At 45.5% G+C, this 27,404-nt stretch overlaps 1 protein-coding gene across 1 annotated transcript in view; it reads left to right on the top strand.

Annotated features, from left to right (window-relative positions):
* Positions 1-526: 526 nt before the first annotated feature.
* The window catches only part of gli3 (GLI family zinc finger 3), a 90,154-nt gene continuing 63,276 nt past the window's right edge, over positions 527-27,404 (top strand). The window contains exons 1-2 of the mRNA XM_019276251.2: positions 527-1,030; positions 17,378-17,551. Of these exons, the coding sequence (XP_019131796.1) occupies positions 17,419-17,551 (133 nt within the window). The 5' untranslated portion in view covers positions 527-1,030; positions 17,378-17,418. The remainder of the gene's footprint in view (positions 1,031-17,377; positions 17,552-27,404) is intronic.

The raw sequence follows: 27,404 nt of genomic DNA, 5'->3' as shown, positions 1-27,404 counted from the left end.
GTTGGCATGAATGATTTCTGTGTTTTCAACTGATTTACACAGGTTGGCATGAATGTAATGTTACACGTGTGCGGTTTAATTATAGAAATGTATGTGATTGTTCACAGAGCAACATGTTTTGGTGTTGTTCGTTAAAGTTTTAAGAATAGTGACTCTGCACTGACGCAGACTTCGAGTCCTTGATGTGGTCCATTGCCTACCCAGGTTCATTCAAACACTGGTAACTAAGTTGCATGGACAGATGCAGAAAAATGACGTCAAACGTAATAAAAAATCTTCCCGTCTTGTCACTTCTTCTTGTTTAACTTGGGTCAGTTGTACTCCCAAATGTGCTACAAGGCCCTGTGAGGAGTAAGAAGGTGGAAAAACTGAGCTTAATGTTGGTTTAAGCTCCATAAATTGTAATATTTGGACTAACTAGGATTAAAGTTAAAAAAAAATGTTTTAAATAAAGAAAGAAAAGAAGAAAGGAAGGAAGGAAGAAAGGGGGGGTACACACAAAATGTTTTTTTTTTTTTTAAAGGAGGGAGGCAGTGAGTAAAGGAGGGAGCAATCCGAAGGGAGGAGTCAAGCGAGGGAAAGAGCAGCTGGAGTCCCACACTTCGCCCTCTCTCTTCTCCTCGAAAAAGCGCACTAAATGTAATAACAACTCTCCATGCGCTTCTGACGCTTATGTTGTTTTTACGCACATCTGCGGTCTGCTATCGGCAGATATTATCGGCAGGCTGATGGTGTTAGTCCGGCGTTGGTTGAACACAGCAAACTGTGAGAAGGAGGTGAAAGACAGGCAAGAGGAAAAACTCTGGCTGCGCCGTTTTGGAGTTGGAGTTGCAGCGTAAAAAAAAAAGAAAAAAAAAGAAAGGAAAAAAGAAAAAGAAAGAAAGAAAAAGTCCCAGGCAACTCCAGAGGCACATCTGCAACTTAGGAAGAGAAGAAGACGAAGAAAGAAGAGAAATAATTTTTTTGTGTGTGTGTGTGAAGATAAAAAGTCACGAATTTTTAAAAAAAGGGGGGAATCACCCAGAAAGAAGTAAGTAAACTCACACACACACACACGCACACACACATGCGGGATAGGTTTTGGACATTGTTGCGCGTATTTGTCTCACTTTTAAAGTTTTAGTTGGAGAGAGGCAGCAGAGAGGTTTCGCGTTTCACACAAGTTTAGATGTAGACATGAAGTGGATTAACACAACTGCTATGAAACAGCAGCTTCTTCTTTTTTTTTCTTTTTTTTTTGGGAAATCGATGTGGGATCACCAAACCAGCCGAAAAATGCAGCACAGACCGTGTTACACTTGGCCTGGGCGTGATTTATTCTCTGTGAAATAAGTGTTGGTTGTTAGAAACCCCCGGATGGCACACTTAACACGTATCCGACAGACAGATGTGCATTAAAAAAAAAACTAGTTCAAAGTTGCATGAAGTTATGAAAAACTTGAGTTTTTTTTGATGTGTTGTAAGACAGAAGAAACACGTGTAATTCTGTTGGGAGTTTTTTGAACTGAAACTTTATGAACCTCTGCAGACATGAAACTTTATTGGACCACTGCCTGAAGAAACGCGCGTGGGGGGGTGTTGGGTGCTTGGGGGTGGTGGTGGTGGATGTGAAGGTGGTGGGGGGGGCATGCATATTTATGTGCATGTGTGATCATATTTCATTCAGTGTCTGTTATTGATTCGGTTTATCCTGTTAGAGTTCTGCAGAAACAGTTCCAGTGGACATTATTTTTTAAGCTTGACCCTTCGCCTTGACCTTTTTAACACGCAGACATGTTTAATTTTTATAATCACTGTACGGCTCAAACATTTCTACATCACTGGTTTTTAAATATTTTTAAATCTCAAAAAGCCAATTTGAGGCCTTTTAAAACACACACACACACACACAAGGAAATAAAGTGCCCAAATTAATATTTACATTTTTTGCATCAAGCTGATATTTTTTAAATGCAGAGGTGAAATAGTTTTTTTGTGATTTGTGCTACTTCACTTTATATTTCTGCACAAACAAGTGTCAGTATCTGGAAGTCTGAAAGCATTTAGAAGCAGGAAGTCATCCCTGGCTATTTGATGTGCATTGGAGAGTTTTGAAATTATTATTTGCTTCACCTTTAAAAAAAAAAAAAAAATTGGAGGCGTGTTTGAAGGCATGTGCATGTGCTCAGAGAAATTTAAGCCCATTACAGTGGGGTCCTGTGGCTCCGCAGGGGTCCATGTGGGGAATTTTATGGGGCCCCAAGCAAAATTAGAAATGGAGTAAAGTGACTGTAATTGAGTTTATTAGAATTCACTACATTTATCACAATTAAAAATGGATGAGAGAGACTAATATAATCACAGATTTGTGTCTTTCATACACAGTCAGATTAAAAATAAAAACACACACACACACACAGAAAAAAAAAAAAAAACCCTCAAACTCTCACATGGATTTGTGCAGGGTGAAAATAAATCTAACAGAAGTCTGTGTGTTCTTTTTGGGGGTCCAGGACATGAAAACGTTTGGGAGCCCCCGAGCCTCCACATGTGCGGATATTTGTTTGAAACTTTCCCTCCTGTCCTCGCCAGCTGTTCCACATTTTATCTGCTTGTCTGCTCTCGGGTTTCATACAAGACGACGAGGGTCCGAGGTGCTCAGCCATGCGGTGCAGCTCAAATCCTCCTCTCTTTTTTTTTTTGACACTTGGCAAATTATTAACGGAGGTCTGGCTGCCTTGAGACGGAGCAGTGAGTGAACACACCAAATAAGATGTTTAACAGGACAAGTTCACACAGACAAAAATCTCCATTTCGCCTGTTTTTTATGAGGCTGTTCCATCATTCGTCTTGGCTGTGGATTTGGCTTTAAGCTGAATTTTTTTTTTTTTTTTACACGTCTTGGTTATATTTGTCTAATAAAATTTAAAAGGGACTGCCACATAAACTGTCATTTAATATGTCCCCAGTTTTATTTATAATAACAAAATAACATTTCACAGAACCTACAAGGAGGAAATGAATCACTGTCATGTCAATGATTCAGCTCAGTTAACAGGAAAAATAATGCATAGACGGGCCAGGCCTTTAACCACTCACATTTTAGGCCTTATATTTTATATTTTAAAATGACATCATGAGAAAACCTTCTGATTTTAGTTTGATTTATTGACATTAAACAAACCGAGCTGTACATTTTACCCTATAAGTTTTGCTGACGTTGGCTTGTGAGTTGTTAATGGTTTTTAAAATAACACTGGCATTTAAAAAAATCTCATCTAATTGCCTCTATATAATTATTATTTGAGGCCAAAATTATGATTGCATCTGGATTCATTTTCAAAGTGTAGGCTAAATATTAAATGTGCTATATTTTCCAGGAGGCTTAATTTAAATGTGATGGACTGATGACAGAAATTGGTGGATGAAATGCAAATTTTCAAAAGTTCAATTTCCTTTTAATTCCTGTTTTTACACTCCATGTGGATGGCAGTAAATGTTTAAAATCTAGAAATATATCATATTACATATGAAAAGGCTTCATGTTATGAACAAAATCACTGTCCAATAATACATTTTGTGTGAATTTTATATGAGAAGACATTGGTAGTATCACATTTTTGCCTGAAATAAGAGGATACTGATGTCAAACAGGTGCACCTTTACCAAAAAAAAAAAAAAAAAAAAGGACTTTGTCTCATTATGATGCAGCAGCAGTGATGAATGCAGCAGTGTTTAAGATGCTAATCTGCTGGAATGAGATGCACAACTTATTCGCTTACTGTAGCCAGCGACGATGTATCACTGCCGCTCTCTGCTTCTTCAGCTCCACGCGTGAGGAGCAGGCGGATAACGCTTCCCTCTGCAGGAGTCACTCCGACAGATAGCAGCAGCAGCAGCAGCAGCAGCAGCAGCAGCAGCGTACTGTTTTATCTCTAACTTTAAGCACTCCCTTTAAGTAAAATTATGCATTGCGACACTGGCCCAGTACACCCAGTGACCCGGCGACCTGGCAGAATAGGAGCCTTCATGTTAATGCAAGGAGATGACATGCTATTAGCTCTTGAGGTATGGCCCTCTCCTCTCTCTCTCTCTTTAAGGGCCCCTGCATTCACAGCTAAAGGCAGGTTCTGTCCTCGGGCCTTTTTACGCCCTGCAGGAAGAATACCTGTTATCAGGTTCGTATGCAAGAGGCCCCTAATGAGCTGTGTTGTTGTGCTAATGATGCGACCTGAAGCTCTCAAAGAGGTGGCAAATGTTTTGTTAAAAACGAGGGTAATGTGAGGAAGTTGATTTTCCCCTAAGATAATGAGGACTGTGGTTTATTTGGAGTGTTTGCTCGTTTGTTCTGCACGTTTTTGGTGGTTGTTTTTAAGGTTTTGTGCGTTTTTCTAAATGATCCCATTTCTCGGGAGGTTGCAGGAATCACACAGAGGTGTAAATAGTAAATTATTCTAAGTTTTAAAACATACAGAAAGCACATGACCAGTGAAAGTTGGGAGTAATTCCCTGTATAATTTGATTAGTTGTTGCTTCCCTTGCATATAGCTGGCGTAGTTGAGTATGGATGGCCCCCAAAAGAAATCTCTCTCACTTTGATGATTTGGTACTTTGATATGTTGACATCAAATGAAACAGACACGGTGGGGAAAGAAAGAGGACAAGTCAGACAGAGGTAGTGATTGAGGAAAGAAAGGCTCGCGCATGCGAGCGGGGTTGGAAATGTGTGTGCGCCCTGGCGTGGGTTTGCGAGGCTCGGAGGAGTGCTATGAAAAGTTGGGCCGAGATGGCAAACCTGAGAAGCGTCAAAACGTCTGGATGCATTTGCGTGCGAGCAGAGACAAGAAGGGGTCTTCGGGTGTGCAAGGGCTTCTCCTTGGCCTCCTAATCCCCAGGCCCAGCCATCCCTTCAGGGCATGCCTCAGATCTGGCTCTCTGGCTCTCCGCGTGGACGACCAAGCTCCGCCAGCAGATTTAATATGCTATGTGTTCCTGCTCCCCCGGCTCCCCTCCACCTCAACCATCATTGTCCCAGAGCGGGACCCCCGCTCCCCGCTTCAAGGAGCCTGCTAAAGGCACCTTTCAAGCCGGGTGATGTCTTTGGATAAGGCGTGCTTACGGCGGGGAGGGGGGGTAGTGATGAAGAGGGTGTGAGACTCAAGATATCCTACTGTAATTTTAGATATGTATATTCCACACGTTCAGGAATCTTAATACACTCTGGGCTTTTGCAAACGGCATTCTGACACCACACTACACTTAAAATGCATGCATGTACACGCTCATCCACACTTCTGTTCCTCTGTCTCCTTGCCTTTCCCTCTCGCTCCCTCTCTCTACTTTTTGGAGGCAAATTTGTTTTTTCATTTGTCTGAAGAAATAAGAAATGGGAGGAAGAGAGAAAAAAGAAAAAAAAAAGAAGTGGGAGCTCAAGTTGCCTTAGCAGGGGCTGAGAGAGGGCTGGTTTGTTTTCCATGGCTTTGGCCTGTTGGAAACTCCAACTGGACCTGACAATTAGTCTGGTCAACTGCTCTCCCAGAGTGAGGCACCGAAGACGGCAGTAAAAAAAAAAAAGAGGGGAAAAAAAGAAAAACAGTCAAGTAAAATTTGAATCAGGTGATTTGAATTTACGATCGATTAAGTTGTGCTTGACAGCTTAACATAAGGCCCGTTGTAGGTCACGGTAAATTTTTATTGCAAATATGCAGGTTCGTGTGCGGGAATGCAGAGTGTGCCAGCCGGCGGCTGCGTTTTCTTTTCTCACATACTTGAGGGGAAACAGGACAGGTCACGCCTGCATGTGGGTGCCGCTCATCCCCTCCTCTGTTTGCCGTTGCCGCCCGTAAAAACGTCTTTAAGTCCGTGGTGTGAAGTGTAACAGCAAGAGGTGAAGTGCTTTCGCTTTGGGGGCCCATTTGCTTGTGGGGATTGTGTGTAAAGTTGAGCGCCTAAAGACACCGTGTCCCACGCGGCTGGGGCTGTTATTGCAGATGTGGCATTGTGTCAGCTTTGATGGGAGCCGGTTGTGGCATCCGTGAGGGGGTCTGCGCTTTCTCGTCCGCGGTGGTGATTGGGGGACAGATGAACTGGCTTGCTTGCTGTGAACAATGATCTGTCACTTACCCCTGCTTCTTGATGTGTGAAGCCATGAGTCAGGCTCTGTCTATTCCAAGACACCAGTACGCACACGCTTTTCTCCCCCTACAACTCGAAGCAAGAAGAAACTATATTATTAACTGCATTTTCTAAACAAAACCTCTTAATGAAGTTATGCATTGTCATGCAATAATGCTCCCGATGTGAACCCCATGTGTTTACAGTCCCATGCTGCTTGTAGTTGTCTTTCAGTGGGAGTCTTGCTGCATCCTGGAGTGGAGGTCAAGGAGGGGTCTATTGTTTGAATGTCAAATGTAAATCCCAAGGTTAATACCTGAAAGAAGCACAGAGCCAGACATTCTCTCTCCTCTCCAAACATGTTTAGATGAGTACCTCTTCCCCCACTTTGCTCCCTCATTTCCGTCTGCTGCGGACTTGGGGCAAGTTGGGAAAAGGAGGAGGGCGGGCATCCCGTATAAACCCCTCTAGTGTGTTCTTCTCAGCAATGAATGCTAACAGACCCCGGCTCTAATAATGCCTCATCTTAGAAAAACAAAAGGGGAACTCTACTATCTGAGCAAATTTCTGCCCCAACCTGAAAGAGCCCTTCTTTGACAGCGCAGCATTTGAAGACTAATCGTTTTTTCTCATGCAAAGCACGCTGTTTTAAGAGCCCGGGCCACGGAAAGAGAGGGGGCTGTGTTTTAACAATACTCCGCAGGGAGTGAGGAACAGGGTTTGGGGAGGGGAGGTAGGGTTGAAGTGGTGGTGGTGGTGGTGGTGGTGGTGGGGGATTCCTCTCTCCTTTGCTCCTCAGACAAAGCCCAGTTCCTTTCAGGGTTGCATGGGGGGTAGGGTACGTGGGGAAGAGGAGGGAGCATCCAAGAGTTCGAGTTCCTTGAAAGAGAGGAACTCCAGCCGTTTTTAATGACAGTTTGCCATCATGGTTCCTCCACCTTCCAGGGAAAATGTAGGGCTGGCCTTGCAGTGACAGGCCTGGAAAGAAGTGGGCCTGAGAAAATTTATAGAGAAACAGAAATATTAACGTGTACATGGGGCCCTAAAACGGCTTTGGCTATTCCTGCCAGACTGGTGTTTTTATTAAGAGGGGTCGACATGCTTTGGAAATATATCTTATTCATGAAGAAAGCCAGGTTAGACTTCCCAAAGAATTCATTATATTCCCCCAGATGCGGCTTTGCGGGTTGCAGCCGTCCCTCGGAGGACGTGGAGCGTGGAGCGCGACATTGTAAAGCCTCCCTCAGTGGGCACGGGAGTGCGAAGGGTTCCATTTGTCAAAGGTGCTGGAGTCTTTTTCCCTCCTCAACACTTTCCCGGCTCAGTCTCAAACTCATTGTCTGAGCAAAGGCAGGACATTAGTCACCGCAACACCACGGGAGCCTGCAGGGCTAAGGACCAGTGCTCTGGAGCCCGGGCTGGGACAGAGGGGAGGAGAGAGGGGGGAAAAGGAAAGAATGGAGGGAGGGAGGGAGGGAGCGACGGCAAAGGTGAGAGAGGGGCACGGAAAAGGAGGTGGAAATGTGGGGTAGACAGAAAAAGTGAGGAAGAGGGAAGACGAGAGCGCAGAGTATGTGTGTGGGAGAGGGAGAAAGACCATGGGGGGGTTAGAGGGAGTGGAGTCTGTAGCTCTACCTCAGGGCTCAGTATGTAAGCCCCTGTCTACCCCCCAAAGCTGCTTTCACAAAGAGATTTACAAGACAGGTCTCCGGTGTGCTTTGCTACCCTGCATTATGAGTGAGCGAGTGTGTAAATGTGTGTGTGTGTGTGTGTGTGTGTGTGTCTTGCTGAAATTGACTTTTAGGACTTGTTTTCTTTTCTTTTTAATATCATCTATTCAAGAAAGATATTCACCCAAATTTACCAACCCGGGCAGGTCAGACTCATAACAGCCCCAGTGGAGCAGTGTGAATAACCTATTCCCCCTTGTGGCTAGGTGTGTGTGTGTGTGTGTGTGTGTGTGCATTCATGTGTGAATGTATTTCACAGATTCACACATACAAGGGATGCTGTTAGCTTTTGGAATTATTTATAAAGCCTTGGCTTTTGTGTGGCGCTCTAAGTCCCTGTCTCCTCCCATTACTGCCTATGACTCTACCTGGGCTTCCTTCAGCCTCCAAATGCTCCCTCAGCCACCTTTCCAGCATGAGGAACCGAGTTCGGTGTTACAGCTAAACCCTTTTACAGCTACTAGTTCCCAGAAAGAATCACGTCCTCTCTCTCTCTTTTTATATATATATATAAAGGGCTAAAGGTTTGCAGGACTGGGATAGTTTTCTCATTTAGAAAGTCATAATCTGTGGAGACAAACACAATCTATACACTTCAGAGAGACACACAAAGTTATACAGACCCATCCCATATGGCCCTAATTATCCCGTAATCCAGGAAAGTTTTTTTTTTTTTTTCCCCCCACTCTTTCTTGCACGGACTGAGCGGGGGTGAAGGTTTTAGTGTGTTTGAGATGGTTTATGTTAATGTTGCTTTTATTGAAACAAGCTGGTGATGTGATTATAGTCCTGCTCGGTACATATGAGCAGTGAACTGCTCCAGTTTTTCCCGTCTCCCTCTGGCATGGAGATCAATGCAAACCAGCTAACGCAGGGTAATAAGCCATTAGTACACACATTGTTGGAGAGATTTACATACATCGACCGGTGAACTGATAAACTGAGCTCCGTGTCCTAGAGGTAAGAATGATTGTGTGTGTGAGTGATTAGCTGAATGAACTGTTAGAGTGTGTGTGTGTGTGTGTGTGAACATCGCCGGGTGATCTCCTCCCTGTGACTGCCAGTCCTGTGTGATAGGTGCCAGATTGCGTAGCTGGGAGCCAGGTTGTCTCTGCTTGTCAGGAGAGCCGGGGTGGAGGAGGGGAGATGTGAGGATGATTACACTGTACACCGTTCCTCTGATCTGATTCATCACTAACTGTCTCTCCTGCAAAGGGTGAACTTATTATCCCTGTCTCAACTTCCACCGTGGAGCCAGCTGCTCTCCATGCTTCCCAATTAACCCCAGGCACCCGTCAAACGTTCCAATTAAGGCCTCCTCCTCCTCCTCCTCACAAATTTATTTTTCCTGCGTTAGGGCTCCAGGTTGGGATGCTCGAGCATGCGGTGGAGGAGAGTGAGTGAGTGAGTGAGTGAGCAGGGCAAGCGTTCAACGTGTTTGTTTAGGAGCTGTCCTAAGCAATGGCGTTGCGGCTCCCAGATTTATCCGAGGCGGGGTTGCAAACAGCTGAAACGAGTAAATACACCCAGATGTTTGGCTTCCTCGCGATCAAGTCGGTGGGCCTGAGGGGCCTCGCCTGTCTAATGACAGTCTTGTTCCTCGCTCTTAATGCCGGGGATTTTCAGGGGGCCATTTTGTGACCGTGCTCTTTGGAGTTTATGTGAATTTTTTTTTTTTTTTTTTTTTTTGTCGGCAGTGCTGTGGGGTTTATGGCATCTCATTCCAGCGTCGTGCGGTGTGACATCGTCTTGGTATTTGAGTTGCGTGAGACTTTTTTTTTTGCGCTGGGCTGAGAGTTTCTTCCGAACTCAGCCTCCTTTCAAAAGCCGACGTGTTCAGCTGTGTGTTTTTTTTTTGATGCATTGGTTTCTGATGAGCAACCGCATATGTGTGTGTGTGTGTGTGTGTTTCTGTGTGTAGCTGTGTTGCTGTAGGTGGGGTACAGGTTTTGGCAGCACTGCCAAATCCTCTGAGACTGCCTGTGTGTGTGTGTGTGTGTGTGTGTGTGTGTGTGTGTGTGTGTGTGTGGAGCCTACGAGCTGGTGCAGAGGGATGGGGGGGCTCTGTGGCTGATATGAAAGTGAAGGGAGAGAGTTGTCTCCTGACGCTGCCGTTGGGAGAGCCGTCAGGGAGCTGGAAGTCTCCGGGACTCCCTCTGAGCTTCAGCTGTCTTTGATCTCACATACTCCATATTACTCGCACACTCTCACCTGCCGCCAATCCTCCAACACAGAGCCACAGTTCACTCACAGACCTGCACAAGGGGCCAGCGAACCCGTTCGCGGTGTTTGTGGGTTTCGTGTGATCGTTGTGGGGAAAGAGCAACTGCAAGAAGACATCATGAAAACACAGATTATTCACATTATCGGTACATTTTTGATGATTTTTTCCATTAATTAATAAATATTTGTGCATAAAATGTCAGAAATTAGTGAAATTTGCCCCAAATGTCTAATTTTGCCCAGCCTAAAGTCCGAAGATGCTCGTTTTACGAGGATGTAAAACAGAGACAAGTGGAAGTATTTCACTTCTGTGAAAAGCTTGGCATTTTTTTCATGATTAATGACGAATTGATTCAACTTATCAGCTAAAGATAATATATACAGCTCTAAAAAAAATGGGTAATTTGACCAATCCGATGAAAACATACACATTTAATCAAGTGCGCTGTTTAATATCAGCACAGCCACCTCATAAAAAACATGTACTTCATGTTGCATGTACTCCCTACTGTTTTTTTTTTTTTTTTTTACCCCTGTCCATCACTGACATGTTGAAATATGGTGGGAGCGCTGATAGAGCGACCTTATTTTAAGGTATTTTTCAACCCGTCTGATGGGCGATAAGGAGAACGCGACGATTCAACAGAACCATCCGTTTTCGGCGTCTTGAGGAATGTGTGACCCACTGTGTGACCCTTTTTGGATCGGCTCCCATCCACACAGGAAGTGTAGCATTAAAGCCATTTCTTCCTTTTCTCTCTCCCCCTTTCTCCCGCCCGTCTCTCTCTCTCTCTCTCTCTTTCTCCTTGCATTCCTTTGACTGACTGCGGCACATTTCAGGACAGCTTCATCCAGCATTCCTTTACATGCCGATTTGTTTGCCCTCCCCTCTTATTTATTTATTTTTCTTCCTTCTCTCCAAGTCTCTCCCCGTTTAGGTCCGGCTTCATCATGCGAGAGCCCGAACGCCGAGACAACTTCATCTCATCCAATTTTCACCCCTTTAATTCGGTTTAAATGGCATGGCCGCGAGGGCCAGAACGGGAATTAATAAGAGCCAATAAAGCTCGCCACTGGGGCATCGAGGCCAGTCTTTAAGTAAACATTATGACTTCTTGAGGGGGGATTCAGGGGCAGCACTTGATGAATTGTGGCGGAGCTTGGGAAGGGCTAATTTCTCACTTAGCCGTCCTGATGGGGCTAGCTAATAGGCCTTGCTTTGCCTGGCTGATTGTCTGCTGGCTTTATTATTGTGCATTATCGCGCTGCCCCCTGGCTGTTGTTAGCGCTCGGCCCCGGAGACGCCAGGGCCCATCATTAATCACGTAGCGGCACTGACTCACTCCGCTCCAGCACTTATCCCAATGACACAAAGGGAATAAAGGAAAGGAAAGAGAGATAGAAAGAAGGAGGGGAGGGAAAGAATAAGAGCAGGCCGAGAGGGAGTTTGGATGAAATGAGCAGGGAGGGAGGAGTGAACAGAACTGAAGAGGAAGTCCAAGAGGGCAGGACGGCTTCACGATGGCTCCGTAACCTGTAGCTGCTCGGGCCTTCTGATCGCCTCAAGTAGCGCTCCTCTTGTGTTATACACAGTTTTTTAAAGCGGAGTGCATTCTTCTGTCAAAGCCATACCTGCTGCAGCTCCACTCACACACAGGGCCATCTATCTGCCAGATCCTGCACGTGTGAGGAGGAGGAAGAGGAGGCAGATGGAGGGAGGGAGATGCGTGTGAGGTTTTCATCAGCAGAGGAATTTCTCTTCCTCCACTCATCCCCTTCCCTGGGGTCCCCACTCTTATTTATGTTCTGCACACAGTGATCGCACTTGCATACTGAGAGGCGTATAGAGCACCTGGTGTATTATACACACACACACAAACCGTCACACACATACTCTCAAACGCAGCCGAGACGATCCCTCTTTCTCCCGGCGCTATGTTCACACATGGATCGCGTAGGAACCGTGCTCTCGAACGACGCGGTGCGCGGCGTAACATGTACTGGATGTTGTCGTCGCGCTCCGGCGGAGTGCTTTCTAAAGCCTCGTATGAAGAAGACTGTTTTCAGTGGAGATGAGAGGCCCGCTGACAGAACACAGACCTCTCACTCTCTCTTCTGCTTTACAGTGCGCGCCATGTGCAGGGGCCATTCGAGTGGAAACCTTAAGCTATAGTGGATGAGGTGGCAGACGGCGTCTTTATAAGAAAAGGGCTGCGACTGGCTGTTTGTAAAGTCTGGAAAAGTGCCTGTAATCATGTTAATCTCCTCCACAAGTTCAAGGCAGAAAAGTTTTTACATATAGGAAAATGTTTTTCTTGTCTTCCCAAGGACCCTTGGAATGGTATTTCGCTGAAGTAATAGGTTGCATTGTTTGCTTTGGCTCGCAGCAAACGGCTGAACAAGCATCTTTCCCCCTTCGTCTCAAGAATCAGGAAAAGTGTTTGATCAAACAAAAGGCTCTACGTCTTAGCATGCGAAGAAAATAAATAAAACGGGAGTGCAGGGGGGGAAACCAATACTGCCAATGCCACGGCGACAAAGCCGCCTGCATTAGGCATTGTCTCAGGCTTCACAGCCCCCACTTGCCCCCCGATACAAGTGGCTCATGTACAAATGCAAAGTCAAAATAAATAAACAGTCTAATAAGCAGGGGGCTGTTGGGAAAACTCGCATGGGCTTCCATTGTGGCGCGCGCTTTATTCGCCCCTTATCTGCCGGGTAGCGAGCGCAAAAGAGGCATCGTGTAAGCGTTCCGATTACATCGTGTGGGTTTGTTACCCAGGAATGTAAGATGCACTCAGCTCATTCTACGGTGCAACACACAGGGTCCCTCACCAGCCCTCCAAAGCATCTTAAGTGGAGAGGTTTGAGGGACCAAGACGCACGCGAGGATAATCTTATTAGCGCCGCTGAAAGCTACTGACGGGCTGTGGCGTTGCAACTGTTTGTCCTTGACAAGAAAAAAACAAAACACGAACACACTTGTACGGGCTTTTCAAAATGTGTGCGGCGCACTTGTGATAACAGCCCCAGACTGTTGGCTGATGGAATGCTATTATGGTGCTACACCTCCCCGTGTAAAGATAAATTAAAGGCAGGTAGATCTTTTGTAGAATCTAAATGCAGAAAATTCATAAAATATGCATGCGTTTTTTTTTTTTCCCATGCAGCGCTCACAAGATGATCTACTGACTCAGAACACGAAACAAATGAAGCATCTCGATAAGTAAAGTTTTACAGTGCCGGTCACGCATCATGGTAGGATGATATACAAACATTACAATCTGAATAGCTCAACCGTGCCACTGTATACAAAAGGGGCGAGAAGGTCTAGCTCTAAACCAGTTTGCATGCACATATCTGGGATTTGATATGTGTGTGTGTGTGTGTGTGTGTGGCGGTGTGTGACTAATTCCTGCTAAATGGCCCTTACTTGAGGGGCTGGTCCCCATCAGCTGTAGGCCCGACTTAGTGCCATCTGGGCACAATGTTAAGTTTCACTGGTGAATGGGAGCCACAACCACCAAATCCCCAATCCCTCCCCCTCCGTCTCCTCTCACCCTCCCCTCCCCTCTTTGCCTTCCAAGGGCCAAGGGCAAGCCATAAGTGCAGCGTTGAACACAGCATGGAAACCTAAGTATGCGGTTTCCTCAGAGAGCCATTGAGTTTAGGGAACCTCCTCAGTAGGGATTTTTGAACCCACGACAGGTCTTCCAACCGCCGGCGAGCACTTCACTTTTCCTGTCTCCTTGAGGGGGCCTCATCCCCCTCGCTGACCTTATCCAATGCAAACACATGCAGCCTGAGCCAGCGCATTCTGTTTTATTGCTGGATTCAGCTAATCTCGCTGGAAGGCCTTAGACTCCTCCTCCCTCATTGCCCCTCAGTGTTTTAGTTATTCCAGCTGTGCAGGAGCCCTTAATGTTGTTGGCATAGCTGCGAAACGTGCAAAAACACACATCGTACACACACACACACACAGGAAAACATGTGCAGGCATGCAGGGGCACAGTGAGGTGCACACACACACACACACACATTTTCATGCTCCTCCCTTTTTCTCCCATTCATTTTCTCCCCCTCTTATCCCACTTTTGCTTCACAATCTCCCTCAATCGTCTCCATCTCCCATCTCTCCCCTCCCCTCTCTAACTCGCTGCGCCGCGGTGCGTTTGTGCGGCGTTGATAAGCCTAAGATAGCAGATCTCGGTGGTCGCTGATGTAATGATGATGAATGCTGCGGCGCTGCCAGTCTCCCCCCTCAGGGGGCCCTCGACACTGAACAGTCGCCCCTAATGAAATGAACACAAATACAGTACCCCGTCTGCGAGGGAGGGAGGGAGGGAGGGGTTGCCAAATCTAAGACACTTCAAGAGTTTATATAAAAATGTCCCTCAGATTCTTCAGTGTGTGTCATGCAAATGTGTCCCTAATGACAGAATGCAGCACACCTGAAGCAGTCTGAGCTTGTAAAGACGTAGCCTTTAAATAACAAAAGGCGGGGATTTTTTTTTATAGCGTTAGCAGCCGTTTAAGCCTGAACGAAGAAGAAGAAGAAGGAAAAAAAAAAAAAAAAAAAGGCTGATTTTTTTTTTTTCTATCAAAGGCAAAAGTTTATTTTAGTGTTTCACTTTGATGTGTACAATTTGCAGATGACTTTCAACTCGGTGCCTTTGTCACCGAGGCGTATAATTTATGTTAAATTGATTTGCTTAATGTGCTTATAAAATAAGAATGTTTTTTTTTTTTTTCAGAGGGAACCGTCTGAATTGTGGTATTTTAAAACCTGTTTAATCGCCTCCCTTTTTTTTTCTGTGTGGAAGGATTACAGTAGAGCACAAATAAAGATACACCCTCTTTCTCTCTCCTCTAATTGGGTGTAGGACAGACATTTCATGGGAAAGACATTAATATGAAATTAACATTTATTATAGGGGAACGACAGCGACCGATGCTTTGGTTGTAATTCCTTGCTTTGTGCTTCAGTGACAAACCACTGATACTAATATTTCTGTGTTGTCTCATATAAATCTACATAAAAAATCAGATTTCTTCATCTGGGTTGCAAGAGCATTAGTGTTCGACGCTCAAGTTCATCCTGCAGGCAACTACTTTTCTCACATTTTTCCACGCGATGATGTCTTGACGTCAGATGGAAGTGTCTGCGTTGGGTTGAAATGTTGTTTTCAGGAGTTGGACAGGGTGAAAATGAGCAACACCGAAGGCGAAAGCAGAGACAGGAACATCTGCAGGATTGGGTGTGGGCGTCCAGGTCAGAGGGATTATGGGTGAAAAGGTCCTGCTTTTAATTGCTGCTTTGGAACTGTGGCCTGCCTTGTGGAACACAAAAGACCGGTCAGACGCGCTTCAGTGGCTCGGACTTGTGAATATTTGCCCGACCAGTGGAATGCCCCGCTTTTTCCTCCTCAGCTCGCCTACAAACCCAAATCCTGACCCTCATATTCACTCCGCTCTCAGGCTCTTTTAGCTCTGGTATGACTCACCTTTGGGGGGGGTGACAGAAAGACACATGTACATGTATGCACACCCAACACGTGAAGCATGTCGGGAGCTGTTTAGTTACGACTTCTTTTCCCCTTCACTACTTCTACTCAAGTTTAGTCATCAGAATGATGCAATGATGGTTTCAGACAGGGAGACTTTTTTTTTTTTCTCCCCCTCCTCCCTGTTGACGCTCTCGTTTGAGTTAGTTATCATAGTAGGAACTTACAGATATACACGTGCAGACGTAACATACATGTGCCGCACATATTCTAACGATTAGCTCACTCACGCTGCAGAGACCCCCAGAAATGAGAGCGTTCACTCTATCAAGCAGTGATTTAAGATGATATCTGTGCAAGTAGGACAAAAATGTCTTTGGTTGGAGATGACGGCTACACATGTATTCATGTGGGAGTGATTAGAGGACGAGCTCTTGTTTAATTCTGTTTTGATTGGTAAGGGAGTAATTGTGTTGTTTTTTTTCCCCCTCCTCTCTCCCTCTCTCTCTCTCTCTCTCTTTTTTTTTCTTTCTGTAAGTCAGCAATTGCTTACAGATGTTGTTGTCGGGTCAGAATGGAAGACAGACTCTGGTTTTTCAGGGGGTTGGGAAAAAAAACAAACAAAGCGCGCAGTGTTTGTCTGAAGTTTACCCCTCACCACTTCCCCCTCGCATTACCTCCTTGGGGAGTTGGTAAAAAATCAGCCCCCACCTCGTCTCCTCTCTCTTGTAGTTTCGGCTGCGCTCCTCTGTTTGCATTATAGCTGACTTTACCGCTGGCCTTTGTGTCCATACATGTTTATAGGGTGGAGGACAATTAAATAGTACACTTGGGGTAATTAGCTGGTCTTTATTGGAAAGAAAATGTTAGTCAGACTAAATATTTCCAGTAATTATCCACGAATTATGGAGTCTAAATAAAGGCTTTGTATCGGACCAAATGAAGCTGTCCTGTACTTTGTGTAAATGAGCGGTTGTGGTGTATCGCCGTGTTGTCTCCATAATCAGAGACCTCCATGACCTAGATAGAGTTGAGTTTGTAGACGGCCTCTGAGGTGCTGAACTGAGCAGCATGTCTGCTAGACTGTTGGCTGAACCCCTTCTAAACCCACAGACAGTATTAACTTGAACCACCTTTATTCTTTGAAAGAAAAATTGCCCGGCACCATGATATTCCCAAAAGGGCCTTCAAACAACCCTTGTTTTTTTAGGACTGTGAACGTTTCTCTCTCTGTGGTATCCCCTTAAGGTTTCTCCTTTCTCTGTGGAAAGACTGCTCGAGCAGGATTATCAGTATATCCACAAGCTGCCTTTACTTCTATTCTGAGATATAAAACCGAGGCAGGATGTCCTGCCTTGCTATATTTATAGAGATGTTAAAAAAAATAAAAAAAAGAAGTCAGAAGTTTAATGTGACAGTTGGAAATAAGGTAAGGTAAATTTTGGTTCTGGATATTTAACCACAGTTAGTGGAGAAAGAGATCAGCCCTCCGACAAGGAGATCAGAGCCCAGCAGGTTTTAGTTAAAATAAATCAGGGTGAGCTGGTGGATTGACCCGCGGTCTGCTCTGGGCATCATGAAAAGGGAGGATTGGATCTGAAGTTTTCCTCACAAGGTTCTCAGAGTTGAAGTCTTTTTTTACTTGAGGCACTCTATTGTTAACATGTTTAACTTAGATCAAGCAAATACTTAATTCTGAAACTTAACCCTCGAATCAAACCAGCAGTTTTCCTTCAGGTTTTACAAGCAAGGAGACGCTAAAAAAACAGACAAATTCACATCACTATCCCATGAGCTGATTCGTCTTGTCCTCTTTTTTTTTTACAGTTATCCCGTCTCCATGAGGTGTTGAGGAATGAGCAATCGCCATGGAAACCCAGTCCCAGGCCAGTTCAGCAGCTGAGAAGAAGAAGAGGGTGGAGACCATTGTGGCGACCAAGGGCTCATCAGCGCGCAATGACATCAGCGAAAAGGCGGTGGCCTCCAGCACCACCTCAAACGGTACGTACGTCGCCTCGAACTGCACACTCAGCCACTGTGGTTAATACAAATATAAATTTGGTCTTTCAGAAGACACAGATACACACACACAGAGATCGGTCATCTTCTTCCTAGCGTGAAGGAGAAACCATGAAACCACGCGAAAAACATGAAAGGCCCTATTTAGAGTCGGTGTTTAGTTTGTCCATTCTGGGCTACTGTACAAACATGGCGGTCCATAATGGCGGACTCCATAAAAGAGGACCCGCATCTTCTGTAGATATAAAAGTCTCATTCCGAGCTAATAAAAAACATAGCTATTCTTATTTTCATGTGATTGTACACTAATGAAAACATAGTTGCTGACATATTGTATAAATGAAGCCTTACTGACACACCAGACCTTTTAACAACATTGAAATAAGGAGAAATTCAACTTTTTTCTGTGCAGGCTCAGGTCGGTCACATCTGGTAATCAAACTTCATCACTAACTCGTGGATAAACATGCCACCGAATCACAAAGTTCATCCATTTTATCCGGAAGTCACAAAGGCTTTGTGTACTGATGTATTCCAGACTTTTGTGGGTTGCAGACGGAGGTTTGGTTACCGTACGTCACCTGTTATCACTCAACATATTTGAGCATCAGGGCCACCGACCTACTGGGGACCAAGGAATGTTTTTTTTTTTTTTTTTTGGTGCTTATGTTCTCATTACTTTAAAAAAAACAGGATTTAAAGATGAACACACGCACAGATCCTCGCTTACCGTACTTGTGTTTACTTTTCTCCCATTCTCGTGGTTCACAGAGTCACATAAAACCCTCACTGGTAGCAAAACTTTGGCATGTTTATACAGCAATGTCTTCAACACATGCTATTAAAAGCGGTGTGGAGCTTACGGTTCACTAAGCCTGACGCCATTTAGCCTTTCATTCTCAATTCAGATGCTGGAATGAGAAATATTAGATGCTGTTTTTTTTGGGGGGGTTTATGGCTAGAGAATCTTGGAGCATCAACCTAAAGTCATAACAAAACCAAAGTTGAGATCATCAAGGCCTGAGCTGCAGCTGTGCTCATTAGCAGTGAGAGGATTTGTTTTTTTGGGTGTGGAGGATTGGCTGTAGTAGCTGGTTGGACATAGAGTTATGTGTCACCCCCTCTTTGCTGATGTCAAGCGCGATCAACCCAAGTGTGAATAAGAGACAATTCAGCAAATGGTAAACAAGTCGCTGTGACTTACTCCCCCATATGGGAGTTATCACAGGAAGTGGATAAGGTAATGCATCCTGAAGCATCTTACTCGTCATCTCTCTTACTCATTTCCAGATGGCCGGCACTGTTTTATTAATTAAAGGGGCAGCAAAGGGGAGAAAAAAAAAAAGAAGAAGTTTGTTGTGGAAAAAGCATGGATGTAATTTGGCTCCGTGATTGTGGATTTTTCATCGTAATGTGCTGGTAATTACAGCTCCGGACGGCATAAGGTTTGTCTTGCAAACCTCGCTGTGGGATTCTCTTACACTGACTCAGCCACGTCAGACGACATGCTATGGCTTTAAGCTGTAGTCGCACACACCCAAAAATACAGTAGTCTCATAATTCACTTGACGAAGGGAGGGATGATACTTATCTGCAGAGAAAGGTCCCTTTTAGATCCCAATCTCCCTCTTGGAATCAGAAGATAGCTTACACATTCTTTGTGTTGTTATAATTACAGCACATTCCCAAGTCGCCCCCAGAACTCATAACCTCTTATCAGGTGTAACCCTACACTCGCCTCAACTTTAACCCCCGTAGCCCCTGCCCGACCGCCTCCATCCAAACAAAAGGTAATTGTGAGCAGCTGTGGAACCCCAGTGACTGGTTCTTCTTAGGAAAGGCCCCGGCGAAATATTTCCCCCCGTCAGGCAGTGTAGCGGCCCCTGATCTCAGCACAGTGGAAACCCCGTGGTGCGCCTGGCAACGGCGTGCTACGATAAGTTGTGAAAAGTGGAAAATAAGTAGGGGGGGGTGGGGGTGCAGGTGGAGTACACACGGCGGATGTTTAGCTCAGTCTTTCCAAAGTCAATCACCGCTACCGAGAAGTATTATTTTTCGACTGACAGGTCAGATCTCGTAGCTGATCAGTGTACGTTTGCCTGGAAACCGGTTCAGCTCCAAATCTACTTGCACGATTCTCAACTTAACGCTGTCCTCCCCCCTCGACTCTGTCTTCCCCCTCTTGTCCCTAGTCTGTAAGTTTTGTCTAAGTTGAGCAGGCCCAGAGTAATTATTGAGTCCTGGTAGAGCGTTCCCACATGGTTGGCTAAATGGTGGCTTCATCCTGTGTGCCATTCATCTCTGTGCCCCCTCCTCTCGCACTGACAGCTCAAAAGAGCCGACTGTGCCACAACAATGCTGTGATTGGTGCTCTTTAGGAGGGGTTCAGGCCGGGGGGGGAGTGAGGGGGTTGCTCTCCCCTCCCACCCTCATCATTCGGCAGGCAGGTGGACCACAAAGTCCCCTGATTCTTTTGTTGGGTCCCGAGCTCAAAAAAAAAAAAGGAAAAAAAAAGAAAAAAGATGTCCATGCTCCGTGCCTGAATAAATCCTGTCGTCATGGGATAATTTTCTAATAAAAAAAAAAAACGAGAGAAAAAACAGGGGGTTGGGGCTAAAGAGTTGGTTATTTGAAGGAGAAAAAGAAGAGGGGAAAAGTTTCTGGTTGGTTGGACTTTTATGACATGGGTGCGAGTTAGTGTAGGTAATAGGATGAGAATTGAAAAACGGGGAGGAGAACAAACGGACACAGTTCGGAAAATTGTCAGGGAGTGCTGTTTTTAACATGACAGAGCCTCTGTGAAGCAGGTTACGAAGTGAGCGAGTTGGGACCTTTTTTGCTTTTAAAAAAGGGGCAAGAGCAAGGGTCTCAGAGGCAAACAAGTTAAGCCTTAAAAGGGGCGACAAATGTTTCGTGTAGGTTTTCCTAAGCAAATGGAGAGCGTGGCTAAAGCGTTTAAAAGAAGAAGAAGAAAAAAAAAAGAACACTTGACTGCTTTGAAAAAAAAAATCTCCTGATGGGAAAAAGAAGGAAGAGTGATATAGAGAGCGGGGAGGAGGGGGGGTGAGAGATAGAGGACGAGTGAGGGGCCACCTTCTTTTTAGGCAGCCATTTAAATGATCAACAGTAAATAGAGGGGAATGTCATCTGACAGAAATAAAGTTCCCGTTAACAGCGGGGATGGAAAGTAATTTACAGATACGCTGTCCCCGCCATCTTTGTGCCTCCCAGATAAGGTTTCATTTCAGAAACGGATAGGAGACATTTTCACTTACGGGCCCCCATTCTGGGACACCTGTGATAACAGCTTGTGGACCCCTAATTGAAAATGGGTTTCAAAATGGATTTTCACTTTTCTTCCTCCCTCCTCTCTCCTCCATCCCCTCCCTCATGACTAACACCACCCCCCACCTCCCTCCGTCAACACCCAGCTCCATCCTTTTTTTTTTTTTTTTTCCCTTGGCGTTGCCTTGTCGTTGGCAGAGGGAGGCAATATTGGAAGGACAGGGAGGGGAGAAAGGAGGAAAGGGAAAGGGGGGAGGCTAGGGGGAAATGGAGCGTTGGGAGCGGATCATCCCTCAGCCCGTGTCACAGCTATGACAGCCGCGTGATCCGTCTTATTAATGAAATCATTGATCACTTGATGGGACTCATAATCAACTGTTTCTCCACTGTGTCCTGCCCCATCTCCTCCTCCTCCTCCTCCTCCTCCCTCCTCATGCTGCCACCTCTGCTTCCCACTTTTTTTTTTTTTATCCCTGTTTTATCCCCACTAAAAGAGGAACCACTTTGGAAATCTGATTTTTTTTTTCTGTGTGTCTAAAGGAAAATAAAAAGGATTTATAAATGACATCTGATGGGGATTTTAAAATGGCAAGAAAAGCAAAGAATATATCTGCGTACTTTCTTTAATTTACCTTTAATTTTTTTTTTTTTTTTTTTTTTTTTTAAAGAAATGTGCCTAGTCGTCTGCTAAATGGTGATCTCTGTCATCTGCATTTTGTGCTGTATGTATTTCATGGGGACCAGAGGAGGAAGCAGGGGCCCCTCTGTGTTACCCTACTCTGGGCTCTGCCTGTGGGGGCTAATGAGAGAGGACTGATGGAGGGATAAGGGACCTCATGGGAGCTCCGGCTGGCCCACGGGTCAAACAGCACAATGGAGGAGGCGTTATAGAGCCTGACACACAACCTTACACAGGAAAACTGGCTTTTAGTGTCAAAAGACCTCTCTGTATGGGACATCAATTATACATAGAATACATAAAAACAAAAAAAAGAGAAGGACATGGAAGAAAAATGCTTATTTATCCACAACGTGGCTGTTTTCATGGCAGTGTTTTATGAGTTTTTAGAGATATAGAGGTGTCAGATATAAAATCTACCTGTAGATCAGTGTTTGTAAAGTCACACTGGTGCCATGCACACACACACACACACACAGCGAATGTGCTTTTCCTTTCACTGGTGAGCCATAGCCATTTCATGGACTTCTGCACTGAAGGCAATTTCCTGCAGCAGCAGGGGGACTGGCTTTGGCAGAGCCACCTCACAGGGGCCTGAGGCGCAAGGATTAGCTTAGCCTCGCTGCTACTCGGGGCGGAGGGGAACATCAGCTGCCCCAAACCCAGTCCAGCCTCAGCCTGGCCCCTCTAGTCTGGCAGACTTCCGCATGCCCAGATCTGCCCGCTGGAGCTCCACTGCTGCTCCTTCACTGCTAGGAAGATGCACATAAGCCAGTGCCTCAAGTCTTTTGCACGCTGTGAAGATACTGCCAGAATTTAGCTGTAGTGGAATTGCATCTTTTGTTTTTTTGGTCAGTGATCATCCGACTTGTTTCCACTGGTGGATGTAGCAACAGCAAAGTATAGCTTTGAATCTCAAAATTAGCCCCTGAAGTCAATTCCAGTTTATTACTTGGGTTGTCCCTTTTGTAGTTTTTCCATTGTTTCTAGAAGTTATGATAACATTGGCCTCACCAAAGCAAATGCTGTGATTTGGGAACATATAATGAAGTCGGACAGGACAAGAAACATGAGCAGTCAGACAATCAGACATGGAATATTCAAACCGCTTTATTTGGATGGATATGAACCCAAAGTGAGTGAACCTGAAATGTCAGTAATACTCCTTTTGTTGCACAAGAAAACTGGACAGATGCACAGCTGTGGTAAGTACAGCAGGTCAAAGTTAAACCAGGAATTCTGTAAATGTGATGGATTTTTACAGAGGATAATTTGGGTGATAAATGTTACTGGCCTCGGGGCTCTTTTCCAAATAAGTTTGGCAGCCTGTCAGTTCCTTGCTTGAACTTCCTCTAAGTTATATTGCCTCATTTCCAGATCCTGGAAATTGACTCCGAAAATATGATCCAAGTTCTACGTCGTAGTTGCATCGCTCTTTCATTTGCACCAATTATAGAGAGGGATCTCACTTTGACATCTCAGTCATAGGTTTTTAATGCTAACAGGTTGTGATGATTCACGCTGGCCAACACAATAGCTCCTCAGAAGAACCTGAGATCATTTTCGCTGACACGCTGAGAGCCAGAATGGCCTGGGAGTCAGAGGTCACCCGGGTCAGAGATGAGTCTCTGAACCGACGACCGGCCTGACAAAGACAAATCAACCAGCCGTGTTGTGAGAGGATCTGGGAGTACATCGACCAGCTCGGCCACGCTGCATCCCAGCAGCCACCGCCGGATGTCACTCCTCTTGCAGAGAGGGAGGCGCAGGGCCCCATAAACTCATAAACCCATAAAGTGAGGAAACAGTAGTTGATTATTCTACCACTCTGTCCATTTGTCGGTAGGCATCAGTTGCCTCCCTCCTGCCAGGAGGAACAAAGCAGGGGTGTCCTGACCCTGCCAGGAGGATTTATTGTGGTGTGTTCTTGTCCGCGTCCTGTCTGTTTTTGTTCGCTCGCTCACGCCTCCTTACCACAGTCGGGTTCTTGTTGAATGGGATGAAGTAGCAACTAGTGGCCTCGCCACCAGGGTTGGAGTTTCTAAGAAAGAATGACCGCGTAGGAGAGGTCCTATTATTGAGTTATTTTACTAATTCACTCATGAATTTCCTGTATTATATGCGTGGTAGATGCTTTTTCATGTTGTAGCTTCTGGTTTGACATATAATTGGAAAGGACGGGTGAATAATTGGCTCTGTGAAAAGCTAAAAAGACGCATAGTAGCATCTGTTTTTTTAAAATGGTTAATCAATATGTCATTTTTTCTTAAAGAAGTCGTTGAGCTAAATAAAAACAGACTGTTTAAAAGGCATTATAGGTTTAAAGAGACAGCTCGATTTTTTTAAATTTATTTTTTTTTGCGAAATGTTCCAAACCACTTTCCGCTCTCTGCTCAAAACTCACTGGATTAAATCAAGACATGCTCTGAGAGAGCAAAAGGCCCTATACCTCGTAATCTCCCTCCTCTGACCTCCACACCCTCTGGGCCTTGACTCTCACCCTTCTCCCCCTCCTCCCCTCTTTCCCCGCCCCGACTCTCTCCCTTGCAGTGCGAAAGAGGAGCCAGGATCAAAGGCCATAAACCATGGCAGTGATTTCTGGTGATTGATTAGAAGCAGAGGTTGAGACGCAGCAGCTCTCTCTCTCTCTCTCTCCCCTCTCTCCATTCTTCCCACCCTCCGGTGCTTGCGTACGCATTCTCCCAGGGCTCTCGTAAATAGCTCAGGCTTCAAGTGTGAAAAGAGTTGCCACGATTGGCAGACAGAGCCCAGAAAAACACATCCGTGCCGGGGCGGCTTGGCCGGGTTTTTTCCCTGCCTCTTCCTCCTGGATGGCAGGGGGGTGTCAGTTGATAAGAACCATTTGTTGTCTTGCTTGGATCTGGGGAGGGACAGTGTAATCCCCTCACCCTGGTCTGTTCGCAGAGCTGGAGGAAAAGAGCAGAGGAGAGGAGGAGGAATTGATTTTCAGAGAGAGGGCATGCGGAGAATTGAACTCAGATGTGTAGCAGAGACAGGGTTTGAAAGAAACATTCTACTTGCGGGGAAACAAATGTCTGTAGCTTACAGCGGAGGGGCCGTGCAATTTGAACTTGAGCAAGTCCTTCTAATGTTAATCAATTGCATAGCTGTCTTTCACCATTCTCTCCCCGCCTCCTCCTCCTCCTTCTTCCCCTGTCCCAGGCCCAACTCAACCTGGAGGCCTCTTGACAAGCAAGTGGTCCCGTAAAGGCATTTTTAACAGTCCATAATCCAAACGCATGCATGCTTTTGCACGGACGTGCACACATGCACCTCTCTGTCTTTCCTACCTCGCCCTGATCTCACCTGGAGCTGTGAGTCTAATGATGTTTCGGGAGTGTGGGCCTCGCAGCGACAGCTCCATTCCCGCGGAGATGTGTCTCATGTCAGACTTTGTGCCAGACAGACTCCAATAAGGAAAGGAGGGAGGGGGGAGGGGGGGGGTGTTGTGGGCGGGTATGGCGGTGGGGTGGGGTGGGTGTTCTTTAACGCAGCTGGCGCAAATCCAACACTAAAAGTGCAATTCTCCGAAGGTTTTGTTTTTCCTCTGTGGTATTTACAAAGTGATTGAGCACATTTTTGAGTGTCATGGAGTATCTCATTACGCTCTTAAAAGCTTTTTATCCATCCACATGCTCTAAGATATGTACACATGCATTGCATACTGTAGATGCATGCGGACACATAATCTCTCGCTTTCTTTCACTTTTCTCAACGGCACCAAAATGTACTTACACACACACACACACACACACACACACACACGCGCCCGCACACACGCTTGGTGAAACTGAAAGGATGGGCCGTCATTATTAACTGTTTGGCGACCTCATGACTTCATCTTTGGTGCTGTCAGAAGCGGCCCACATTATGTCTCCGCTCGGCTCAATGGGCTCTTTGTTCTGGCTTGGCTCTGGAGCAGCTCAGCATGGGGCTGCGTGAGTCCAACAGCCCCACTGCGGCTCTGGAGGGAGGTTAGAGGAATGGGATGGAGGGGAGGTAGTGGAGATTTAGGAAAAGACATGGGAGCTGGGAGAAAAAACCTGGGAGAGTGACGGATGAGATCAGGAAATCAGGAGTGAGCACTAAGAGATTAAGCGGGGAGAAAGTGCGAATGAGATACAGGAGGTGGGATGTAGAGAGGGGAATGAATGAGAGGGGAAAGGAATGCTACAGGTGAATCCTAAAGTAGCAGCTGAATCTTTTACTATGATAATTTTTAAACGCCGCACACCCTTCCATCCCCGCCGATTCACTCCAATATGAACACAAGATTATGAAAGCAACTTGTCATCCGAGCCGCACCGGCCGTCCCCGTGTGGAATGTGGGATTAATGGCAAAGTAATGCAGAGATTAGAGAAGGAGGCGAGAGTGGAGCGGGAGAGGAGGATTCGAACTGCCGGGAGTGACAGGAGAGGTCATACATGAGAAGAGCTCATTACAGAGAGAGAGGACGGCAACAGGAGGAAGAGGGAGAACGGGGAGTGAGGGGGAGAGGTAAGGGGGAGGGAAAATGGACAAGAGGTGCAACAAAAAAGAGGTGAAAAGATGGAAAGGATTTAAGAAGCCACAGAACGTGTCCCATGTATGGCATCTTTAAAGGAGCAGCTTTTGTGGAGCTTTACATATTTTTATAACCAACAAAATCTGCTCCATTGTCATGGCTGTGGCCATTTTCATTTCCATTGATGTGGTCAGCCATGCGTAGACATATTTTCCCCATTGTAAAATGGCAATAAAAGCTTTTTTTTTTAAAATGATCCTCCACGCAGAAACCTGAAATTCTCTCTGATGAATGGTTGTTTGATCGGTTAGAAGTATTACAGCCTTGTTTACGTGTTTATTTCTGTAAGTTTGGTATGATGTGTGGCCCTGAAAATATTCACATGTAACAAGTGTAACTTCCCCATTAGCGGTGCAGGAAACACAATTTGTTATGCCCTAATGCTCTTTCGAGGTTGTACACAGTCTTGTGCCATTGGCTTTCAATCAATAATCATGGTAGTTGCTCATCTTCTCCATCTCTTACTGCCACTTCATGTACACTTACTAACCATGAAGAGACCCACTGGCTGATCTAACCTGTGAAATACAATATGATGAAGTCCATCACGTCGTCCAAAGCTGCAACTTTTAACCTCATGTTGTCCTTTTCATGGTGCTACAGAGCCACTTATCTAATCACATAGAAGGTCTGCTGCCTTCTCCTTTCCCCTGCTCACCTCTAACCTCCAGCCCCTTCACAGCACACTGTGGTTAAGTCTGTTTGGCCAACATAGCAGATCCTCTAATCTGCAGAGCTTTCCCTGCTCGCTTGCAGACACTGTAATGAAGGGGTCCGGGTCTCACCTGTATTTTAAGGGAGAGCAGGGGTGAATTACACCCTGTTTATTAAGCGGGCACTCCCATTCATATCACACGCTGGGGGCTGGGTGAGGGTCAGGTCTGGGATTGTGTAGCAAAAAGTCAGCCCAACTGTCAGCCGTAATGGTGATAGGATGTTGGAAGGCAAATGAAGATTGATAGGTTTATAAAGGGTTTCTTTGTGAGCTTATTTGGCACGTTTTTTAGCGCTTGATGGAAGAAAATGTGGAAAATGAACTAATGTTATTTTAGATAATTAATGTGTCAAGCTGCAAAGGCAAAAAAAGTTGATTCAATTAGCGTTGGAGTTTGTTTTTTTTTCTTCTTCTTTTTAACACCAGGTGACTTAACGTGTGTGTGTGTGTGTGTGTGTGTGTGTGTGTGTGTGTGTGTGTGTGTGTGTCTGTGTGTGTGTGTGCGTAGAACAGCCCCTCATTGTGGGAGCAGTGTGAAGTGAAGTCAGTTGAGTTGTGTTATTTTTATGG

This window comes from Larimichthys crocea, chromosome XXIII, assembly GCF_000972845.2.
Source record: "Larimichthys crocea isolate SSNF chromosome XXIII, L_crocea_2.0, whole genome shotgun sequence".
NCBI lineage: Eukaryota > Metazoa > Chordata > Actinopteri > Sciaenidae > Larimichthys > Larimichthys crocea.
Note: the sequence above shows the minus strand (reverse complement) of the source record. Positions and strands in the feature narration are given on the sequence as shown.